The sequence below is a fragment of the Lutjanus erythropterus genome, chromosome 10 (assembly GCF_056507025.1).
Source record: "Lutjanus erythropterus isolate fLutEry1 chromosome 10, fLutEry1.hap2, whole genome shotgun sequence".
Lineage (NCBI taxonomy): Eukaryota > Metazoa > Chordata > Actinopteri > Lutjaniformes > Lutjanidae > Lutjanus > Lutjanus erythropterus.
In genome coordinates this window covers 24,855,627-24,874,891 of record NC_139326.1, presented here as the reverse complement: position 1 = coordinate 24,874,891, position 19,265 = coordinate 24,855,627, and the positions used below count along the sequence as shown (strand labels likewise).

The following is a 19,265-nucleotide window of genomic DNA, read 5'->3' as shown; positions in this document are numbered from 1 at the left end:
AGACTATAGTGACTCATTGTATACCTTGTGACAGACTGACATGTGGTGTTCCATTTTTTTTAATTTATTTTTTGTTAGTGATGACACACAAGGTCTCTCCTGTCGGCCAGGTTTTGTTTGGTGTAGTTTCTTTTTGTTTTTGCAGTTTAAATCAAACCTCAGAATGGATGCAAACAAATCAAACTGTACACCTTACACATAGAATGACCATCCTCAATTCAACATACTTAACTCAAACAGAAGATTTTACTACAAACCAGAATATTAATATATAGAAAATCTTTATCAAAACACAGAAAGTCAAGTCAAAAATCAATCTTGTGTATCAAGCTTTTAAGAAATCACTAAACATAGAGACCATATTATTATAGTCATATCTACACTGGCTACCAGTAAGTGTAGCTGTAGCTGCATGGCTGACCTTTGAACTATTTATGAGTCAGAACGCAGCCTTTGATCCTCAGGCTAGGCCCTTTGTTGGTTGTACTGTCTACGCTCAAGAACGCCAACGCTGACCGCACTTTCTCCATTAGGATCCCTGTACTTTGGAACGACCTGCCTGAGGAAATTAAGCTAGCAAAATCAGTTTAATCTTTTAAATCCCTTTTAAAAACACACTTTTATAAACAGACTTTCATGTGAATCGCTCTATATGCGCTGCTGTTCCAGAGTTTGGAATAACTGAGGCGTCTCTGTATTTCCCGTGTTTCTGTTGTATTACCCTGTACTCTTGTTTTTCATCATTTTTTGGCAAACACTGTAAAATATGTAAAATTTTGATCTCTTCTTAATAGTATCTTTGATTGTTGGTGTGGTTTTAGGTATATCAGTTTACCTCATGTATTACCTTAGTTTTTGAATTGCAGCTGCACATTGTAAACATTGTCATTTTAATAACTTTGTATTGCACTAAAAACAGATATTGTTTACTTTTTGTATGTATGCCGTGTTAAGGTCAGATATCTCTTCTGTAACAGTTGTGTTAGTTGCATCTTATTGTTTGTCATCTTAGTGCTATGTCAGGGTGGAGGTGCTGCAGTGTTTCAAGATGAAACTCACTTTATATGCTACTTATCTTTTCTGTCTTCAGGAGAAGCTGGCCAAGAGTATCCATTACCTCATCAGCAAAGAGGACCAGGTCAGGACTCAGATTACAGGGCTGGAACAGCTCATCAATCAGACTGAGGTGAGAGAGCTGACTCACGCTGCTGCAACGCCAACAAACTCTCTGACTCTACTCCTAAAATTAGCCTTTATTTAATTTTCAGATCTTAAATGCGTTTTTCATTTTCCCAATTTTTGCTGTCTTTTTTTTCTGTTTTTATTCCTCAAAATAAGAAATTCCTCTAGTATTCACATTTATAAACATTTGACTTAACAATCATTAGGGAAAAGGGCTGGGTTTAGTTTCTCTTCAAGCCATTTTCCTGAATAATCTCTTGAATATATCCAGTGTTTGTAGTTTCACTTTAATATTCTCCATTTTCTAATTTTAGATACATCTATTTTGGTCTTTAAGCCCCCCCATCCTCCTCTTCCTCCTCCTCCTCCTCCTCCTCCTCCTCCAAGATGATTCTTATTAGTTACAGCTCCTTTTCTTACCCTGTGAAAAAAATAGTTAAATCACACCTCTCATTCACCCGGGAAGCATAGTTGAGTTATTATTTTCAGAAAGCAGAATGAACATACAGAATGTGTTAATTCCTGTACAGAGCTTTTCTCTTACAGAATACAAATGTAGCTTTACACACAACCAGCCTGTGACATTATGGAACAATTACACATTCTCTGTGTACGAAAAAGGAAGGTCACTAAACAAACAGCATGCAAACCACACAAACAAGGAAACACAGGATTTGAATACTAGTTTCTCTCATGCAATTCTGGGTTTCGGGCTCTGAGTTTGTTCCTCATTTACTTTGATGCTGATCCTGAATGGGTAGTATTCAAATACACCTACACTTTGGTGTCTGGCGTTTTTAAAAAAACCATTCCTCCTCCCCCACCATTAATCTTTCTGTCTATACACTTAGGCCGTTTAATATGAACTTTTCAGCTTCTACTTCCACTTTGAGTCTTATCTAAAAACGGTGTTGTCATACAGTATATCCAAAAACATTTAACTCCTTATATCCACCTTCTGTCAAAGCAAACAATTGACGATAATATATCGATGATGCACTCATTACTGTGACTCTTCTGCAGGGATACTTGTGGTACATGTGTGCATTTGGGGAGAGATGTGTGAAGAGAAAATTTTATTTGCTTTGTACAAATTGATAACAAAACTATCTTCTTTTTTTTAAAGGAAAATGGGCAGCTAGCAGAGCGTCGAGCCAATGAGCACTTTGAGCGTCTGTTTGAGACTCTGCAGGAGAGGAAATCGGAGATGCTGAGGTCCATCGAACAGTCTAGAAGCCGTCGCCTGGACCAACTCAGGGCCCAGGTATGAAATACCAGAGCTGAATTTCATTTCTGTCCTACTACTGTCCACTACTACTACTACTGTCCTAACCTCTTCCACTTGACCTCTCACTACCATAGTCCCATTTTTGTCATTTTTACAAGGAACAGGGGATTGTTAGGGGGAGATGGCAGGTCACGTAGAGCTGTTAGACATCATATGAAAGCTGGGAACCTGAATATTTGATAGAGTTGATTTGAGATGCAGCTCTGCACTCTATCAACTTTTTCTAGTCATAAATCTGTAATAAATATTTTCTTTTGGGACCTATTCAAATTTGAAATGTTTAGTGTGTACGTGGGCTTATAACATTATAATGAAAGTATATGATGGCGACTTCAATGCTCAGTTATGTCTTATATGTAGTTGCAGCAATTTTTGTGTCAATAGCATTTATTATAGATTAGATGCACAATTTGACCATTTTTGACCCCAGGGATTTATTAAGATTATCAAAAATCCCTCCAAAATACCAGATTAAGACCTTGAGAACCAGCATAGAAAAAAATCATGTTGTGATTTGATATCAAAAACTTTTGATACTTAGAGATTTCTGTGAGATTTCTTAGAGACCCCCTTATCGTCAACACATCAAGTTGAAGAGGTTTATCATTTCCTTGATATGATTGATTAGGGGTAATTAGGATGCTGTTACACCTATTTTAATGATCAGAATGATAAAATGTTAAAATGTCCTGAAAATGTGCACCAGGTGGAGGAGTACCAGGGCATGTTGGAGAACAGTGGTCTGGTGGGCTACGCTCAGGAGGTGCTGAAAGAGACGGATCAGTCCTGCTTTGTACAGACTGCAAAGCAACTACACACCAGGTAGAGCTGGGTGACAATCATCTCTTACACATCACAATATTATAATAACCAAAACCGTCCAAATCCCAAAAGATGGCTAGCCTCATGTAGCAACAATAAATGATGCCTAAAATGTGAAGGCCTCTCTGTGGCACTGCATTAACGACACGTGATTAGAGTTTTCAAATTAAACAAAAAGAAAAGGAAAAAACATCAAAGGAGTAAAAAAAAAAAACATTCAAGGTTATATGTAAATACATTGTACTTGTACCAGCTTTCCTCCTTATCAGCAAATAGCCACTCAGCTGAGTGTGCAAGCAGATCCTTGTTTGCGATGCGGTTCAATGAGTAGATGTCCAGACACTGTTTACTGTTGGGGAGGTTTCCGTTTAATAAAGATTTCAGCTTACACCCTCATTTTTATATCGCAAACAAAAGCCGCGCTGTGATATGACAACTGGCATGACTTTGTGATGTGGCTGACTCCAGCATGTAAGTGAGATCTGAGACCTGAGATCTCTCCGCCACCCAAGCACGATTAGATGGTCTGTTGCACCTGTGCCCATATTGATTTCACCAACCTCACTAACCAAGAGTGCCACCCATGGTAGACTTGATAAAAGCTACAAATTATAAATGGACAAAAATACACAACCACAGTTAATGGCTCCTACAGTACTGCTACAGTAAAATAACACTTAAAATCGCTAAGTACTTGTCAGCGGTCATTAAATGACAGTAATTTACAGTGGAGTGTTCAAATAGTGCACTTAAGCATCTCTCTGGTGTCTTGAAGTTGTCCTCCTTCGACCTAATAACAGGAAGCAGTGCCAGGCCTGACGGGAATCATAATTCAACTTTCACCACTACAGCCCTGAGTGTAAACTGTCAAGCTAATAATTAAGCAGCTTAGTAATGATTACCAGATATAAATTTATTACAAATTACAGAAGATAAACCTGATTATTTAAACAGTCACAGACTGAAGTCCGTTATGACTCATTTTGTGTTGCCCACACACAGTTTGTTATGAGCAATGCCTGCCTGTTTCTCAGTGGGTTTCATAAGTGGGATTTGGTCTGTTTTATTTTAGTCTTGAGAGCATCAATCTTATTATGTGTTTGGGTGACTGGAGTGTGTCAGGAACACACAAAGCCACGTGCACAGACTGAGGTTACCAGACTCAAGAGCATTTAAGGAAAGACTTACGGCACAGTGTCAAGTCAACAGTGTGTACAGGAGCGCCTTCTGCTTTAAGCTAATTGATCTCCATTAGCAGCTTCTGATAATCAGGAACCCTTTTCACTTTCAAGACCATGATACTGTGGCCTGTACAGTTTTCTCCTGGTGACATGGACGTGATTTTTAATCCTCTTTTTCACTTATGACAGTCGATATAAATAGACACAACTACATAAATAACCGCAGAATACAAAAGTGATTTAAAAACATAGTGGAACATACCAGATATAATAAGGATGAAAGTCCATCTGCAGTGATAAGTGATCCTATTTTGTATCTTTGGTACTTTATTTCATTAACTCAGGAAAGAAACTTAAAATAAGCCTTGGCTGATGAATATTTTATCATGTTATGTTGTCCTTGTATGCTTTCAGGATCCAGAAGGCCACAGAGTCTCTGAGGACCTTCCACCCTTCAGCTGACCCCTGCTTTGATGAGTTTGTGCTGGACACATCCAGAGAAGAAACTCTGCTCAAACAGATGTGCTTTGGTGGAGGTACAACCAGTTATTTCATATTAAATTATATGAAATGCCAAAGAAAGTGAGCTTAAGAGAACAAGACCTCATCATTTGATATCCCCAGATACAAACTTTGCTGTGATAGTGTTATACAAAACAAGCCAATAAAGGCCCAGGGACTGGCTGGTGCAAGGACCCTGTTGTAAATCAAGGGATTATAATTCTTTGTCAAAATTAAGCATATTTTGAGCAGCTAAAGGTGCTTGAAAATTTTCACATGCATTAGAAATGTTGAAAAATAAAAACATTTTATGGGTCTTGGTCATGAGTGTGGAAAAATGGTACAACAGCAACTTGGACAACATTTCAATGAAGTAGCCTATTGATGCCATGACATAAACCCAACAGGGAGTCAGCCATTTGTATTTTATTATTTTGAAGTTTTAGTGTATTTTTTTTGCCATTTAAAAGGGTCATAGTTAACAAAGTCCTTTGGGGAGGTTAATCCGATCCACCTCAAACTTTATCAGCATATGTAAAAAGCCATAAGTTGCTAAATTGTAAAACCTTTGAGTTTTCAATGAAGGCCGTAGCAAGGTGTGGAATTTCCCTATTTCATGACGAAACAGGAAGTGGTTTGTAACTTGACTTGTCTGCCCCAAACTTAACATATTTGAGTTCTGGCCTGTAGACACTCTGGCAACAGGAAGAAAGCCTTGTGAGAGAACCATTTGATTTACATGAAATTTTCATTCTGTGGCGTACACTTACACTGGAACATATCTAATTAGTGAGCGTTCTCTAGCACCACATAGTGGAGACAGGAAGAGGAGACACTCCTTCATGCGGTGTTGAATAAACATAAAAATTCAGAGCTGTGGTGAATGACAGTAACTCCAGTAATAACACTATTGCACGCTCCAACCATGCAATGCTGTTTACAGCATTTTCAAAGCTTTTCTACACAAATAAACCTGAATGAAAGTCACTTCCCAATTCAAATCATGAATTGTTAACATGTTTTCGGGCTGTGTTGTGACCCCTGTCTTAGGGGGTTTTATGTTCTCATACACTGTTCCACTGTGGTGTTTCCACACATCGCTTCTCACAGATGAGACTCTTGTGTCAAAGGACAAGCTTCAGTGAGAGCTTGACCACAGCTGGCTGGAAAAAGTGACCATTACTCCACGTCAACAAAATATGGTGACGTCCTCAACTTCTATTCATTTCTGAAGATGAAGACGGTCTTTGTTCAGTTGTGTTTTCTAGACCAAAACAAAACGTTAGCTAGGTTGAAGAGCTTTGCCACTTTTATACAGTTAGTTTTACAAAATAAGCTTGTTGTTCAAAACAAGACAAATGGTGAGAATCGGCTGTTATCACCTGTCCGTCACATGGACAGCCCTTGGTGTGAACTGTGCTGTGCAGAGGTCAGAGGTCATCAGTGGGAATCTAAATAGAATAAACAACCCTCATAGTGGATTTTAAGGCTTTGTGGAGCTTTTTTTCTGGTCTGCTGATTTGCAAAGGCTTGTTCTGCAAAGGACTGCTCAGGTAGAAGTTTCCCAGGGATGGAAGGATACATACTTATTTTATGAGGGATTATTCCACACCACACCTGCAACCAACTGTCAAAAACAAGGCAATTCTTCCAGCACAAATTTAGGAGTTGTGTCTTCCTAAGATTTGTAGTAAAAGATAGGGATGTAGCAATACCAAAAACTAAAGGTAAGATAATATCTCAATAAAATGTCTATGATATGATATTCATTGTGATTTTAAAAAGCAAAGAAAAGTGATGAAAAAAGGTCCTTAATTAGATAATAATTTTGATGGGCATTTCATTTCTTTGTTCATATAAAATCCATTTTTCTTTTTATCTTAAAGTGCTTCTGCATGTGCAAAAAATGACATGAATTGTTTCTGGCAATGAGTGTTTGAATTATGTTTGAACAAATGCAGAACAAAAACAATGCAGCAGTCAGTAGCAGTCCCTTTATAAAATTATATAATTAACCATGCAGTATCGTGGTATCTGTTGTAATAATCCGGCACAGTATCAAAATATTTTTATTGTAATATTCAATATATTGTAAGATCAGTAGTAAAAGAGTTTGTCAGAAGATGGACAACCACTTTTGCTGAATTTATTTAAGAATTTTAAAGAGCCTTTAAGGACTGGACAACTTCATGGGGTCCAAAAAATATCATCATGCATAACAGTAAATAATCAATAAAAGTTTCCAAGACCAACGATCAAAGGTCTTCAGATAGATGAGCTGGCTGCAAAAATGTCTAAATAAGGAAGTGTAAATAAGGCAACATCAGCGCTTAACAAGATGACGATCTTCAACATGTGTCTTAAAACTGCTTGACTCGTGTGTGATGCAACATTTTGTCAACACTTGATAATTACAGTCAGATAAACGTGTTAACACAGCTGATATTCCGCTTGTATACTAATGTAACCCTAAAGGAGAATTACGCCATCATTATATGCAATCCAACTGATCATTACTGCATCATCAGAAACAGAGTGAGGTGTTTATATTGGATCAACCTTACTCACATTCCTGTCTTGATGACAGGATTGGGAGACAGCTGGCTGATGGTTCATGTCATCGAGCTGCGTCTGGCTGAGGCTCGTCTTAGACGCCATTAGCGTGTCTGACCTGACAACATTATGTGTGTCAGTGACTCAGGGGGGAGAGAAATATTGAATATCATTGTTACAGATGGTGACAGTTACTTGTGCCATTTATTTTCAGTTGTCAGTGTCTTAGTTTTGGGGGCGTCCTAGAGAAAAGAGTCCCGTGTAAATGGTGAGCTGGCCAGTGTCATTACAAAGTAAATGGTTTAGATTTGATTGGCAGCTATGCTTCCAGACCTCAGCATTCAGAAAATGTTAAAATTACCGAAGGATTAAACATCGCTGACATCGTAGACAAAGCCGAGGTCTCTCTGACGCAGAGCTTTTATCCCTCTAGTGGATTCAGCTGAACAACTGACAGTTGTCTCAGTGACTGTTGGCGACAATCAAAGCTGTGAGTGACAGAACTTTGTAGCTCTGGGCTTTTGTTGTTAGACTGGAAAGCTGCCCTGTTTGTTTGTTTGTTTAAAATCAGTCATGTGAGATTTATCTTAGAGGCTACAGTTGGCTCTGTCTAGACTTATGGGCAAGTGGTGGACTTCTGTCTGTATGTCTCATTAAAAGAAGCAACGGTTGGGTAATTAAAGAAATTGCAGTGGAGTTGGTGGTTTGATAAAAGAATTGGTTTAAAAACACATTTGATTAAGAACATTGGATGCATTCTAATGAGAAAAATGTATTTGAATCCAACTTAGAAATGGATCCTTCTGGGCAAATTCAGTCCGTGGAGCAGTAATTACTCATTAGACACACTTGAAAAATGAGGATATATAAGAAAGGGGGAAAATTAGTGACATTACAGACAAAGGAGGCAATCAGTTGCATGACAAAAACATACGTGCAAAGATGCCTAAAAGACTAAGCACCCATTTTTAAAGCATTGGAGGATAATGATAATCTCTGATTTCACTTTCTGTGCTCAAGTGCTGAAATCCAGAATATTTCATTGTAAAAGATTATTAGTTTTTTTGACTCTGGTGTAAATAACATTTACAGTATTATGTGCTAACTTAACATAACAAAAACCTAACGTGTTATTTCATATAAACATCACTTTGAATTGCTAGCAATTCACTTTGAATTCATGCTATAAATAGGATTGTGGAGAAAATGGTCTTGTGCTGAATTGCCGTGTTTCTGTCATTTTTTGTGCTGTTTTGGTGCAAAGCTGATAAAGCCTTTGAAATATTGGTACTGGGCCAAAATGAACATTTTTGTCTGTGATAGGCTGATGAGACACTTTGATCTTTAATTGTGTGCATGAAGTGTGAGAAATTACATGCCTCAACACATCAAATTTAACTGCCCATCTTCAGAGCCTTCATCCTGAGATTACGATGAATTTGTGAAAAAAGAGAAATGGACACCAGCGAAAAAACCTTTCATCAGTAGTTTTCTTATTTTGCTCAGTGTATTTGTACACTTTGAAAAGCATTTTGATTAATATCTGCAATGCCTATTCTGCACCTTTCTTTTTGATGAAACCCTGACATAAACATTTCACTGCAGAAACAAACAGGTTTTTAAAATTAAACATTTCAGAAAGATCTTTTACTCCATTCTCATCTTAGGCTTTCAGTCTGAACACTTTTAAAATGTCTGAATATTCATTATTCTGCTTAGATGTCTTTAGACCGGAGCAAGTTTTTAAATCTGAAAACGTACCCTAACCTAATCACTGCTGCATCCTTTTAAGAAAGTGCTGCATGCAGCAGTTGGGTGGCAGTCATATTGATGTGTGTCCTTTAATCTAAGTGGCCTGTGAGAGTTAATGATGCTCTTAGTCTGAGAGAGAGAAGAAGCTGCAGGGGCATTTATACACTGTAGTAATTAAATTGAAGTCTTGGCAGATAATGCAGCAGTGAAGAATTACTAAAGTGTCTGTGGATAGTGCCCTCAAGCTCTTTTACTGTACATCTAATATACAGGAAACTGGAAACACAGTTATGGATGGTTATGAGGATGTTTTGGAAAACCTGAGGCTGATTTTTAAAGAGGTTTATAGAGTGTGATGTGATGTTCTCTGCTCAACAGAGAAAAACATAAACTAATGGCCATCTTGTTGGTGTATAAAGCCGTGTTGGATTTTTCTCAGTCCTCTATAGCTTGTTTTCCTGGTCATATCTTCCCCTCTTGGATAACAGCGTGTTTGTACTCTCCCATGTTAACCCAGCTGTGGCCCTGCTGTGGGGTTTGACCCCGTTCTCTGCTTCTCAAGAGGCTGTGAATGACCGTGTTGTCAAGTGTAAATGCGCATTTGTGCTCCATTTCAAATCGGTGCTTCCTCAAAAATGTCAGACTGAGAACAGCACTTCTCTGAATTATTCCCACCTCCGCTTAAAGACGTTACAGTGCAGGATAAGATGTATTTGGGCAGATTGTAAGGAAATGATGCATTGAAAGTCCAGTCCTCTCTTCTGGTGAAATAAAAATGGGCACAATGTAGTTCCCTGCCGTTTAACTTGGCCTCGTCTCTGTCTGTCTGGCAGCAGACTGTCCTGTATGTGATCAGTGTTGAGTCTGAGTCATTTGACTTTGCTACCTGCTGTGTAAGATGGCTGACTGCCCTGTTTGGTTTTGGCCTGTTGGTCTGACCGTTGGGAAGAGGTGAAAACATGAAATCTGTGAGTGTAGCTGCTTGTTAAAATGTCTGAGTGTGATTTACACTGAAGTGGTAACTCATTGTGTTCTTTCTTTACTACTCGTTGAACATGAGAGTGACAGGTCGATGTAATGGTCTTGTTCCAAGGCTGAACCTCTTGATCTCTTCAATAGAAATGTTTTGGAAGTACCTTCATTGGTATTTATGCCCATTATGTGAGTGAAGTATCTTCAAATATTTCATAACCCTAAAATCTGTACAGTATGACCTAAAAAGAACTGGATTTGTTTCGAGAGAAGATAGAAAAATCTGACATGTTTTTTCATCCAGGTTTACTAAATAAACAGACAAAACACATTTCTCAATATAGAAACATGAAAAAAAGTTTTTAACACTTCAAGTTATTTGAGCCATGTTCATTTTTTATTCTCTCTAAGATATCCTTATTTTTATGAGCAGGGTGCAACAACATTTTCATAGTTTCATAGTCACTATATTTTTCACTGCATGTAATTATACTTTATAAAATAAGTTACAACACACTTTACTTACAGTTATTTTAAAAAGGGCAATAGGAGCAGTTAATAAGATATAATTAAAGATAATTAGACACTCTGTCTTCTTTCAAGTCACTTTTAAAAACTCACCATTTTACTGTTTTATTGATTTCAAAGTGTCAGTGTCCCAGATCTCCTCCAGCAGGTTTGACAACTGAGGGTCCTGTCCATGTAATGTTATCATGTTATCACAAGCATACAGTGTGATGACATGAAAGACAGAAGCCTTGGCTTTCCATTGCCAAAAAGAATGAGGGCTCTGGCTATTATGGTTTTTATTTTAAATGGATTTAAACTGAATCGTGCGAACAGTGATCTGCCACAGGCGACCTCAAACTGGCTGTGGGAGATTGATGTCAGTTTTCACAGAGTTAAGAGAGAATAAATGACGGTCTTGAATGTGTTGACTAAGAAAACTTCAGTCCTCAGTGGTCATCAGATAAGACTAGAGCCAGAGTTAGCTTATAAGATTATTTTTCATCTGTTCTTCCTGGTAAAATGTTAAAAGGCGCCAAAAAAACTAAATGAAATGAGAGTTGCATAGTTGAGAGATGGCAAGAAAGGTCTTTTTTTTTTTTTAAATCCTGCATTACACAGTTATGACATACCGCGGGACTGGGAAGTTTCTCTGCAGTAGCTGTAGGTTTGACTCCCTCCTATAGCCCTTTGCTGCATGTGGTTTCCCCCCTCTCTCTCTCTCCCCCCTTTACTGTCAAATCTTCAGCTGTCCTATAAATTAATGGCATAAAATCCCCCAAAATATTTGTTTGCTATATCTTTAGTCATAGTTTTTTAAAAAACCTGTACATCACATGTCAGTCTTAATAAATTTTATCATATTCATATCATAATTTTAGCAGCATCATTGGCATACTGCATATAAAAGTAGTAGAATATTTCTTTAAGTAAATATTTAGCTGTTAATGCTCATCATGCTAATGATGGATGGATAGATAGAGAGAGAGATAGATATGGATATACAGGACTTGAATTAGGAATCAAATAATCACATTACTTAAATAAATCCTTTTTTTCCCTACCACAAGCATACAGGATGTTAGCAACATGGCAAATGTAGTTGTACATGAAAAAAGGGCTATAAAAGGACATGAAGGAGCTCGTGGGCCTGTGAGAAAAAGACTTTGGAGACTGAGGATTATCCAAGTGACTTTGGAGGCTCAGAAAGCTCTGCGGCACTGGTGACACTGGCCAGAGAGCTTAAGAAAAGAGAGGAAGTGGAAATTACAAAAGATTGAGAAAATAAGAAATAATACTGAGGAGATGATGAGGGGAATTCTCACAGGGAGAGAGAAGTGTGAAGAGAAGAGCCTTGGTCTTGGAGAGGAAAGACAGTGACCTACATGGTTGCCATAATATGATTCTGTGTCTGGAGAAAAATGAGCTTTAGGCTGAGAGGACAGTAAAAGATGAGGTGAACAGAATAATTACAGAGCAGACGAAGTGGTGCTGCTGGTATTTCAACAAATGTAAAATCAGAGATAGACATGTTAATGCTTCACAGGAAATCTTAACCACTAGGAGGAAAAAAAGACAATAAATGTGATGAGGAAGTGGACTGGAAGACAGGAAAGTGACGGTAAAAGTGGGAGAGCGGAAGAGAGGTGGTGGTATTGGTAGTGCTTTACAAAGTGCATTTCCCGGCAGTGAATCTGTATGAAAACCTCTTAACAGGCTCCATTACGCAAGACAGTCTTGTCCATTGTCCTGAGTGGATAGTCCTGATCCTGACAAGTCTAATCTTATTCTGCTTAAACCCAAGTTATTGAGCTGAAGGTCTACACTAAGCATGATTAAGACACAAGAGGTTTTACTGGAATTTCCTTGTTTTGTAGTAGTTATTCCATGTAATGCTTAAGATCCGTTCCATCTTGCTAATCACCAGAAACACTTTTTCCAGCATTAACATTGGTCATGTTCAATATGATTTAAAACTTCTTGCTCCTCTCTAGTTCCAGACCCTCCTCTGATCGACTTGTCCAACAGCAAAGTCTACAATGAGGCTTCTATCTGCTGGAGACTGTCTGATGACCACCTGCCTACTGATCACCATGTGCTTGAATACCGCAGGTGGGTGCAAACATACAAAGAAATATGCTGCATTTACATGGATGTATGAAAAAGTGAGGCTGGCAGGGAATACTGGTAACAGAAGTTCTGTGCAAAGTTAAAAAATTTAATTTTTTCCCAATCTCCACAATTGGATTTACAACTGGGTGTTAGCTCCCTCAAACAAGGAGAAACCATGGATGACCTGGACTGCAAGAAGCAAATAATTATGGTGCAATTGCAAACATGAACAAGGGATACACCAAATGCAGAGAGATGTAGTACAAAGGGAGAATAATAGTTGGTAAGGTATGTTAGTAATTGGACTGAAAAAAGCCATGCGATTAATTATAGCAGCTCACAATGCTGCGGTAATGCATTGTGTTACCACGGGAACCTCAGCTGGTGATGCAGAAAATATTTTTGCTGTCAAGTCTGTTTTGCACGTCTGATATTGCAGCACCGTACAGATTAGAAAATTGATTGTCCTATTTAACACTGATAATATGTAACCATGATAGCTTATAATTAAACATGTTAATAGATAAAGTTCAATGTGCAGTTGTCACATTAGAAATAAACAGCAACATTAAGAGCACATCAAGTTGTTAAGTAATTTTTTAAGATAAGATAAGATGAATTTTATTGATCCTACACCAGGGAATTTGACTTGTCACAGCAGCTCAAGCAGTACAGATAGAAAGTGACATTAAGTACTTATAAATATTAAGATAAAAAGTAGAAAATATGTATATACCTATCAGATTAAAAATGTAAAACCTAAGAAATAACAAATGTAAAGTACTAAGTACAGGTCTGTACACACGAGACCATTTACAATAAATACACCTTTCACTTGTAAACTTTGTTGCCTTGAAGAGGCAGATTGCACAAAGGGGTATGTTGGATTGCCTGGATTCTTTTGTTGACTTATTTGCAGCAACATCATTGCCGTTTACATAATATATTTTTTATATTCTCAATCACTCTCTACTATGAGGACTTGTTCCTCTTCACTGAAGTTGGTGACAGACAGTTGCTCCACTTTGTTTAGCAGAAGAGTCAACTGATGTACCAAACACCTCTTTTTATGTGCGCACAAACAGAGCCTGGAGAAAAAAGCATGGCTTAACAAAACAAGTTGATAGCTACCTTCGTGATACCCGTTACGACTGGGAATTTAGGTTTTGTTGAGCTAGCCAGCTCATGCTAAGAATGCCTAGATACGTTGAGCTTGTTTCGTATTACAGCCCTCAGTTCTTCTCAGTTCTCAGTTCCTTTCACTATGCATTTTCAGAACGATGAAGAACTTAACGTTTACGGGACTTTAGCAATAATTTTAAGTTTGCAATACAATATTTAGAGAAAATTGCATTTTATAGCTTAATGCATCGCAAGATTAATGACAAAGTAACATATTAATGATTTTTGTATATTTTATTGCATTAAGTAAATAATATGACATCACCATGGCGACATATTGATTCTGTCCATTTGTTTTCTCCTATGCTGCCCAGAAAGTCTTTTACTTATATTTGAATCCATGAAAATGCAGCAGTAACAGCAAGAGATGAGCAGAGGGCTGTGTAGATTCACATATGAGCTATGGGAATGTGGAAAATCCAAATTTCTCAACTATAATCTTTCTTTTTCTTCAGACTTGGGGGCCCGAGCCAGTCCCCATCCCTGGAGGATGGTGAGGACAGTGGTGTCTGGAGGGCTACAGACAGGGTGTACGGCCCCAGCACTGTGGTGAGTGACCTGGACCCCAACAGCCTGTATGCCTTCAGGGTCCGAAGCTGCAGGAACTCAATGTTCAGCCCCTACAGCCCTGAGGTCACTTTCCACACACCACCTGCACCTGGTAAGCGTTCCCTAAGTTTTCCCTCCTGATGGGTGTGTGTTTTTGACCGGTCCTTTGAGTCTTTAGTTGCACATCAGTAGAAATGGGAATAGGAGGAAGGGAGGAGTTGAATAAAAATGTTGCTTGAGTTCCTGAAGGTGAAATGTTAATAATTTTAAAAACATGTCATAAATTTTTACTGCATTTTTTCTTCCACTTAATAAATTCTAGCTGTGTTATTGTTGTTGATTCTAAGCACATTAATTTATCAACAAATTGTTATTATGTGCAGGATTAGGCTTCTGACTGTTGGAGAACCAGCCCCTGTTATTGGGCCTCTTTTTGGCCAAGGCGACAGCTAAGCTCCTCTATCCCCTCCACTTCCCAGAGCACGTCTAAGTGTTCTGCATTGAGCTTGAATTTAGGGAGATTATGGTATGACAGATGCTTCGCTCTTTTTAAAATTTGCAGCATGCATGGTGGAGGTAATGAAGCAACAATGGTGTTTTAGTTTATCACCATGGTAATGACTTTTATGTTTCAGATGGCTAAAACCAATATAGCTTTTGTCTCAGCGTGTGGGAGTGAATTGTGTTGCACAGCTTGGAAAAGAAACCTGCAGTTGCATCTGTTGCTGGCATTTTCAGCTTGCCTGACAGACGCAAGGTGGAATTCATTAAAAACAATCATCAGGCTCAACCATCTGCTGAGCTTGAATTCAAATCGTATCTTCCCAGAGAGGGACTGTGTCTCTTTGATTCATAGACTGCTTGGCAGCCATTACATTCTCCTTGCTTTGGACTGATTGTGCTGATTGTTCATACTGGGAGCGTAAGAGTGTGGAGTTTTTTTTCCACACTCGACGTTTTTTTTCTTTTCTGCAGGAGTGTCGGTTAGTTTTGACACATTTCTTTGTTTTCCCTCCCATGGCAGGAGCCTTCATCAAAATCAGTCGAATGCATATGTGATGTATGTCACTCCCTGATGTGTAAAAGCCTTGTCATTTGTGTTGTGATTGGAGCTTCCACATTCCTGTGCTCTCTGGTTCGTGTATGACAGACTGGTTGGCTTCACTGTGCGTTAGTAATGAGGTGAAATTTCAAGCCAGGGTGAAACGCAGAGGACAAAACATGCACTCGTTCACATGCGCAAACAAAAACACACGTGCTGCTCATGACGCAGCATGAGGGGACAGAGTTGCAGACAACAAATGTTTCTTTTTTCCCCAACTGTACCCTTGCTTAAAATTAGAGGGACATTACAGCATGTAAGCAAGAGCTTTGCCTGTGTGTATTTATCAGTGTTGATATAGAACCATTTTGTGAGTAGGATATCATTCAGTCCCTCACTGTGTAGTGTGGAACCAGCACATTAACAAGCTACCATTCTGGCTGTGTTTAAAAAAAAAAAATCCCTCTGTTGAGCTCATGGCAACTGAACACACAGATTTCAAGGTCTGGTTGTGGTTGTGACACAGTTTTCTGTCCCAGGTGCTGCTGGATGAGAAATTAAAATCTAGTTGCTTTGGGACTAATTTCATGGTGCATCAATTATGTTTGCCCCCATTTTTCTTCTTTTATTATTTATTAAATGACTGGCAGCATTAATTTGCAGTGCTGAGCACATGTCGCAGGTTCTTTTGCAACATGGATGTAGCTTTGACATTTTTGATATTAAAAATTAAACCAAAGACAAGACTTTATAAGACCAGCTAAACTGATCGATTTTTGTTCCCAAATATTTTTTATTGAATTTTGAACACAGCAGACCAAAAGCATATACACAAATTTGTGGACTGCATAAGACAGACTTCAGTCTATAATAAATTGCATATTGTACAGTCTTGTCCCACTCATTCTTCAACCCCACTAACCTCATCTACAAGCCAGAAAAGCATATATAAAAGGATACTTCATCCCTAGAGTATTACAGGAAGGTGCTGGAGGTTGGACTTTTGTATTTAAAGAAAGAAAAATTTAAAAAATAAATTAAAGAAGGAAGGTTCAGAAAATGATAAATGTATACATACTATATTACTGACAGAAATCAACAGACCCACAAAAGATAAAAAGAGAATGGACAAGTAAGTCTTTAGTTTGACTAAACTCATTGTTTAAAATACCGACTGAGTTGTTCATCTTTCTGAGATTTATACAGGAGATAATGTCCCTCATCCACAGAGCAGGGGCGGGCGGGGCAGTGTCTCTCTGTTTTAACAATATTCTATGTCTGGCCTGGATCTATTGTGCACTCAATTGGTGTCGCTGAATTATTTTGTCCAAATTCACGAGTAGAGAATATAACCTTGTATGTACCAAACATGCATAAAATTGAGCCAGTTCAACTGACGTTCCTCACTTTATTAGGTGTGGATTTAAGGTTTGCAGTTTAGTCTGACATCATCACTGTCGGTGTGAGTGCATCATGAGTACATAGCTTCAGATTAAACTGCAGCATTGTTGTCTGGTCACCCTTTAGGCAGGATTACATTATAACTATAACGATCATGGCCTAGTTGTTGGAAGGACTTCCCCAGATGCAAATTAACTAGTCTTCCCCAGTGTAGGTTTCAGATAGCACGGGATGGTTGAGTGAGCAGGCATAATCATGTCAGCCTATTTATGTATCCTGGATTATGGTAATCATGGCCTTTGGCCTAGAAACTATTTATAGAATGCATTTAATTGCATCCAGATAATGAAAATAAATAGAGGCTGTACATAAGAAATGAGGAATGAGTGTCATTAGGCTGTTAGTCTTAGTGGTGTGATGATGATGATGGCAAGTAGGTCGTTGTGTAGCTTCTTAAGATTGTGCTATAGCGCCCTCGTGTGTCAGCTCTGGTCACCTGCTCAGTTCCAAACCTGTTTCTTCTTGAACAGAGGGAATAAACAACTGCACAAGTTTTTTGCAGTCACAATTTGATTTGATTTGATTTCTTATGTCTCTTTTTTCATCCTCTTCTCCACCACCCTCCTATGAATTTCTGTCCACTTTTTTCCATCTTTCATTCACCCTTTGTCTCTTCATTTGCAGCTTTTGGTTTCCTGTTCAGCGACAAGTGTGGTTTCAGTGAGGAACGGCTCATTCTGAACAAGCGACGGGACACTGTGGAGAATGTAGCAGGCATGGCCTTCCTCCTCGCAGCAGATCGTGTGCAGACAGGCAGCTACATCGGACTAGACTACATAATTGGGGACACAGGCATCTCTCAGGGAAGGTATGCCAAAAACTGACAACACTGGGACTTTGAACAAAGAAGTAGTGTCCAGTGGGATACTTTATTCACTAAATAACAACTTAATGTTGCACTCTGAGCCTTAATATAAGACAGACAGAGTAGCACACTATGTGGAAGCTCACTGGTACTCATTAGACTATCAATATCTCATGCTGTCTGGATATAAAATATTCAAGAGAACAGGAGCAGGAAGAGATGGAACTTTATTCCTGAGCAAAAAGTAATAAGATTATTCAGTCATTTCTGTTTTATCTTCTACCTTCTACCTCAGAAGTAGTGACATTTCATTAATCTTTGACTACATTTAGGTGCACAAAATATTCAGTTTTTTATTCTGAAAAAGACATAGCTGTTTACTTGGTCAATGAAGATGAATATTCCACTATTTTGATACAGCTGTGCATACGCCAATTATGGAACCATTGAACTGGTGGCACCGCTTGAACCATTTTGCTTCTTTGCATCAGAATAGGGTTGTTCAAACTTTTCCACAGGTGGCAGCTTTGTTCAACCGTGTGAAGACAGCCTCTCTCTTTCATTCATTTAACCACCTTCTTAACCTGTTGATATTCAAATTGTTGAAAATGTTGAAAAGTAGGTGTGTTTCTCCTTGTGACCAGACATGTGTGCTTTTCTGTGACACATTAAGACACATTCTGAATGTGCTGTTTTCATGTCCAAAGAAAGCTCCTAAAACCCAAATACTATTGGCATACCCCATGTCTTATTCTGGAAAATACCTAATTCAGAATATCCAAACAGAATATGCTGTTTACATGAACTGTATTAAATTCAGAATATTGTCACATTCAGAATAATAGTGGCAAATGTAAACATGGCCAGAGGTTTTTCTGATGTTAGGGTACAAGTCAGAAAAAGAATGGGTCATGGTATTTTCCAGTCCTGCGGTAAACATAGAATTGCTCTCTTTCCTCTGCAGACACTATTGGGCCTTCAAAGTAGAACCGTACTCCTACATGGTTAAAGTTGGAGTGGCGTCTGACTCAAAGCTGCTTGAATGGTTTCACAATCCCAGAGATACCAGCAGCCCCAGGTAAATGCAAGCAAACACCTCCATCACGTGAAGTCTGTCCATAATCAATAAACATTTGTTGAAACTGAGACCTATCTTGTACAAATTCTGTTTATCTTTACCTTTTGCATACCTGCCTGCAACACACACACACAGACACAAACAATCTCAGCACAGTGATAAGTGTGTTTGAGTCATACCTAATCCTGTGATGTAAGAGAACCAGTATAAACTCGTAAAGAGCTTAGTCACACACAAAGCCTGCCTTTCTCACTGGATCAGCCCATGGAAAAGCATGT

General features: G+C 38.5%; 1 protein-coding gene across 5 annotated transcripts in view; it reads left to right on the top strand.

The window, feature by feature from the left end:
• Window positions 1-19,265, top strand: part of trim36 (tripartite motif containing 36) — a 49,600-nt gene that overhangs the window by 25,706 nt on the left and 4,629 nt on the right. For all 5 annotated transcript variants that reach the window (XM_084728741.1, XM_084728744.1, XM_084728743.1 and 2 more), the window contains 8 exons: window positions 1,091-1,186; window positions 2,309-2,446; window positions 3,177-3,292; window positions 4,888-5,009; window positions 12,753-12,870; window positions 14,508-14,713; window positions 17,729-17,912; window positions 18,874-18,987. In XM_084728741.1, the coding sequence (XP_084584867.1) occupies window positions 1,091-1,186; window positions 2,309-2,446; window positions 3,177-3,292; window positions 4,888-5,009; window positions 12,753-12,870; window positions 14,508-14,713; window positions 17,729-17,912; window positions 18,874-18,987 (1,094 nt within the window). The remainder of the gene's footprint in view (window positions 1-1,090; window positions 1,187-2,308; window positions 2,447-3,176; window positions 3,293-4,887; window positions 5,010-12,752; window positions 12,871-14,507; window positions 14,714-17,728; window positions 17,913-18,873; window positions 18,988-19,265) is intronic.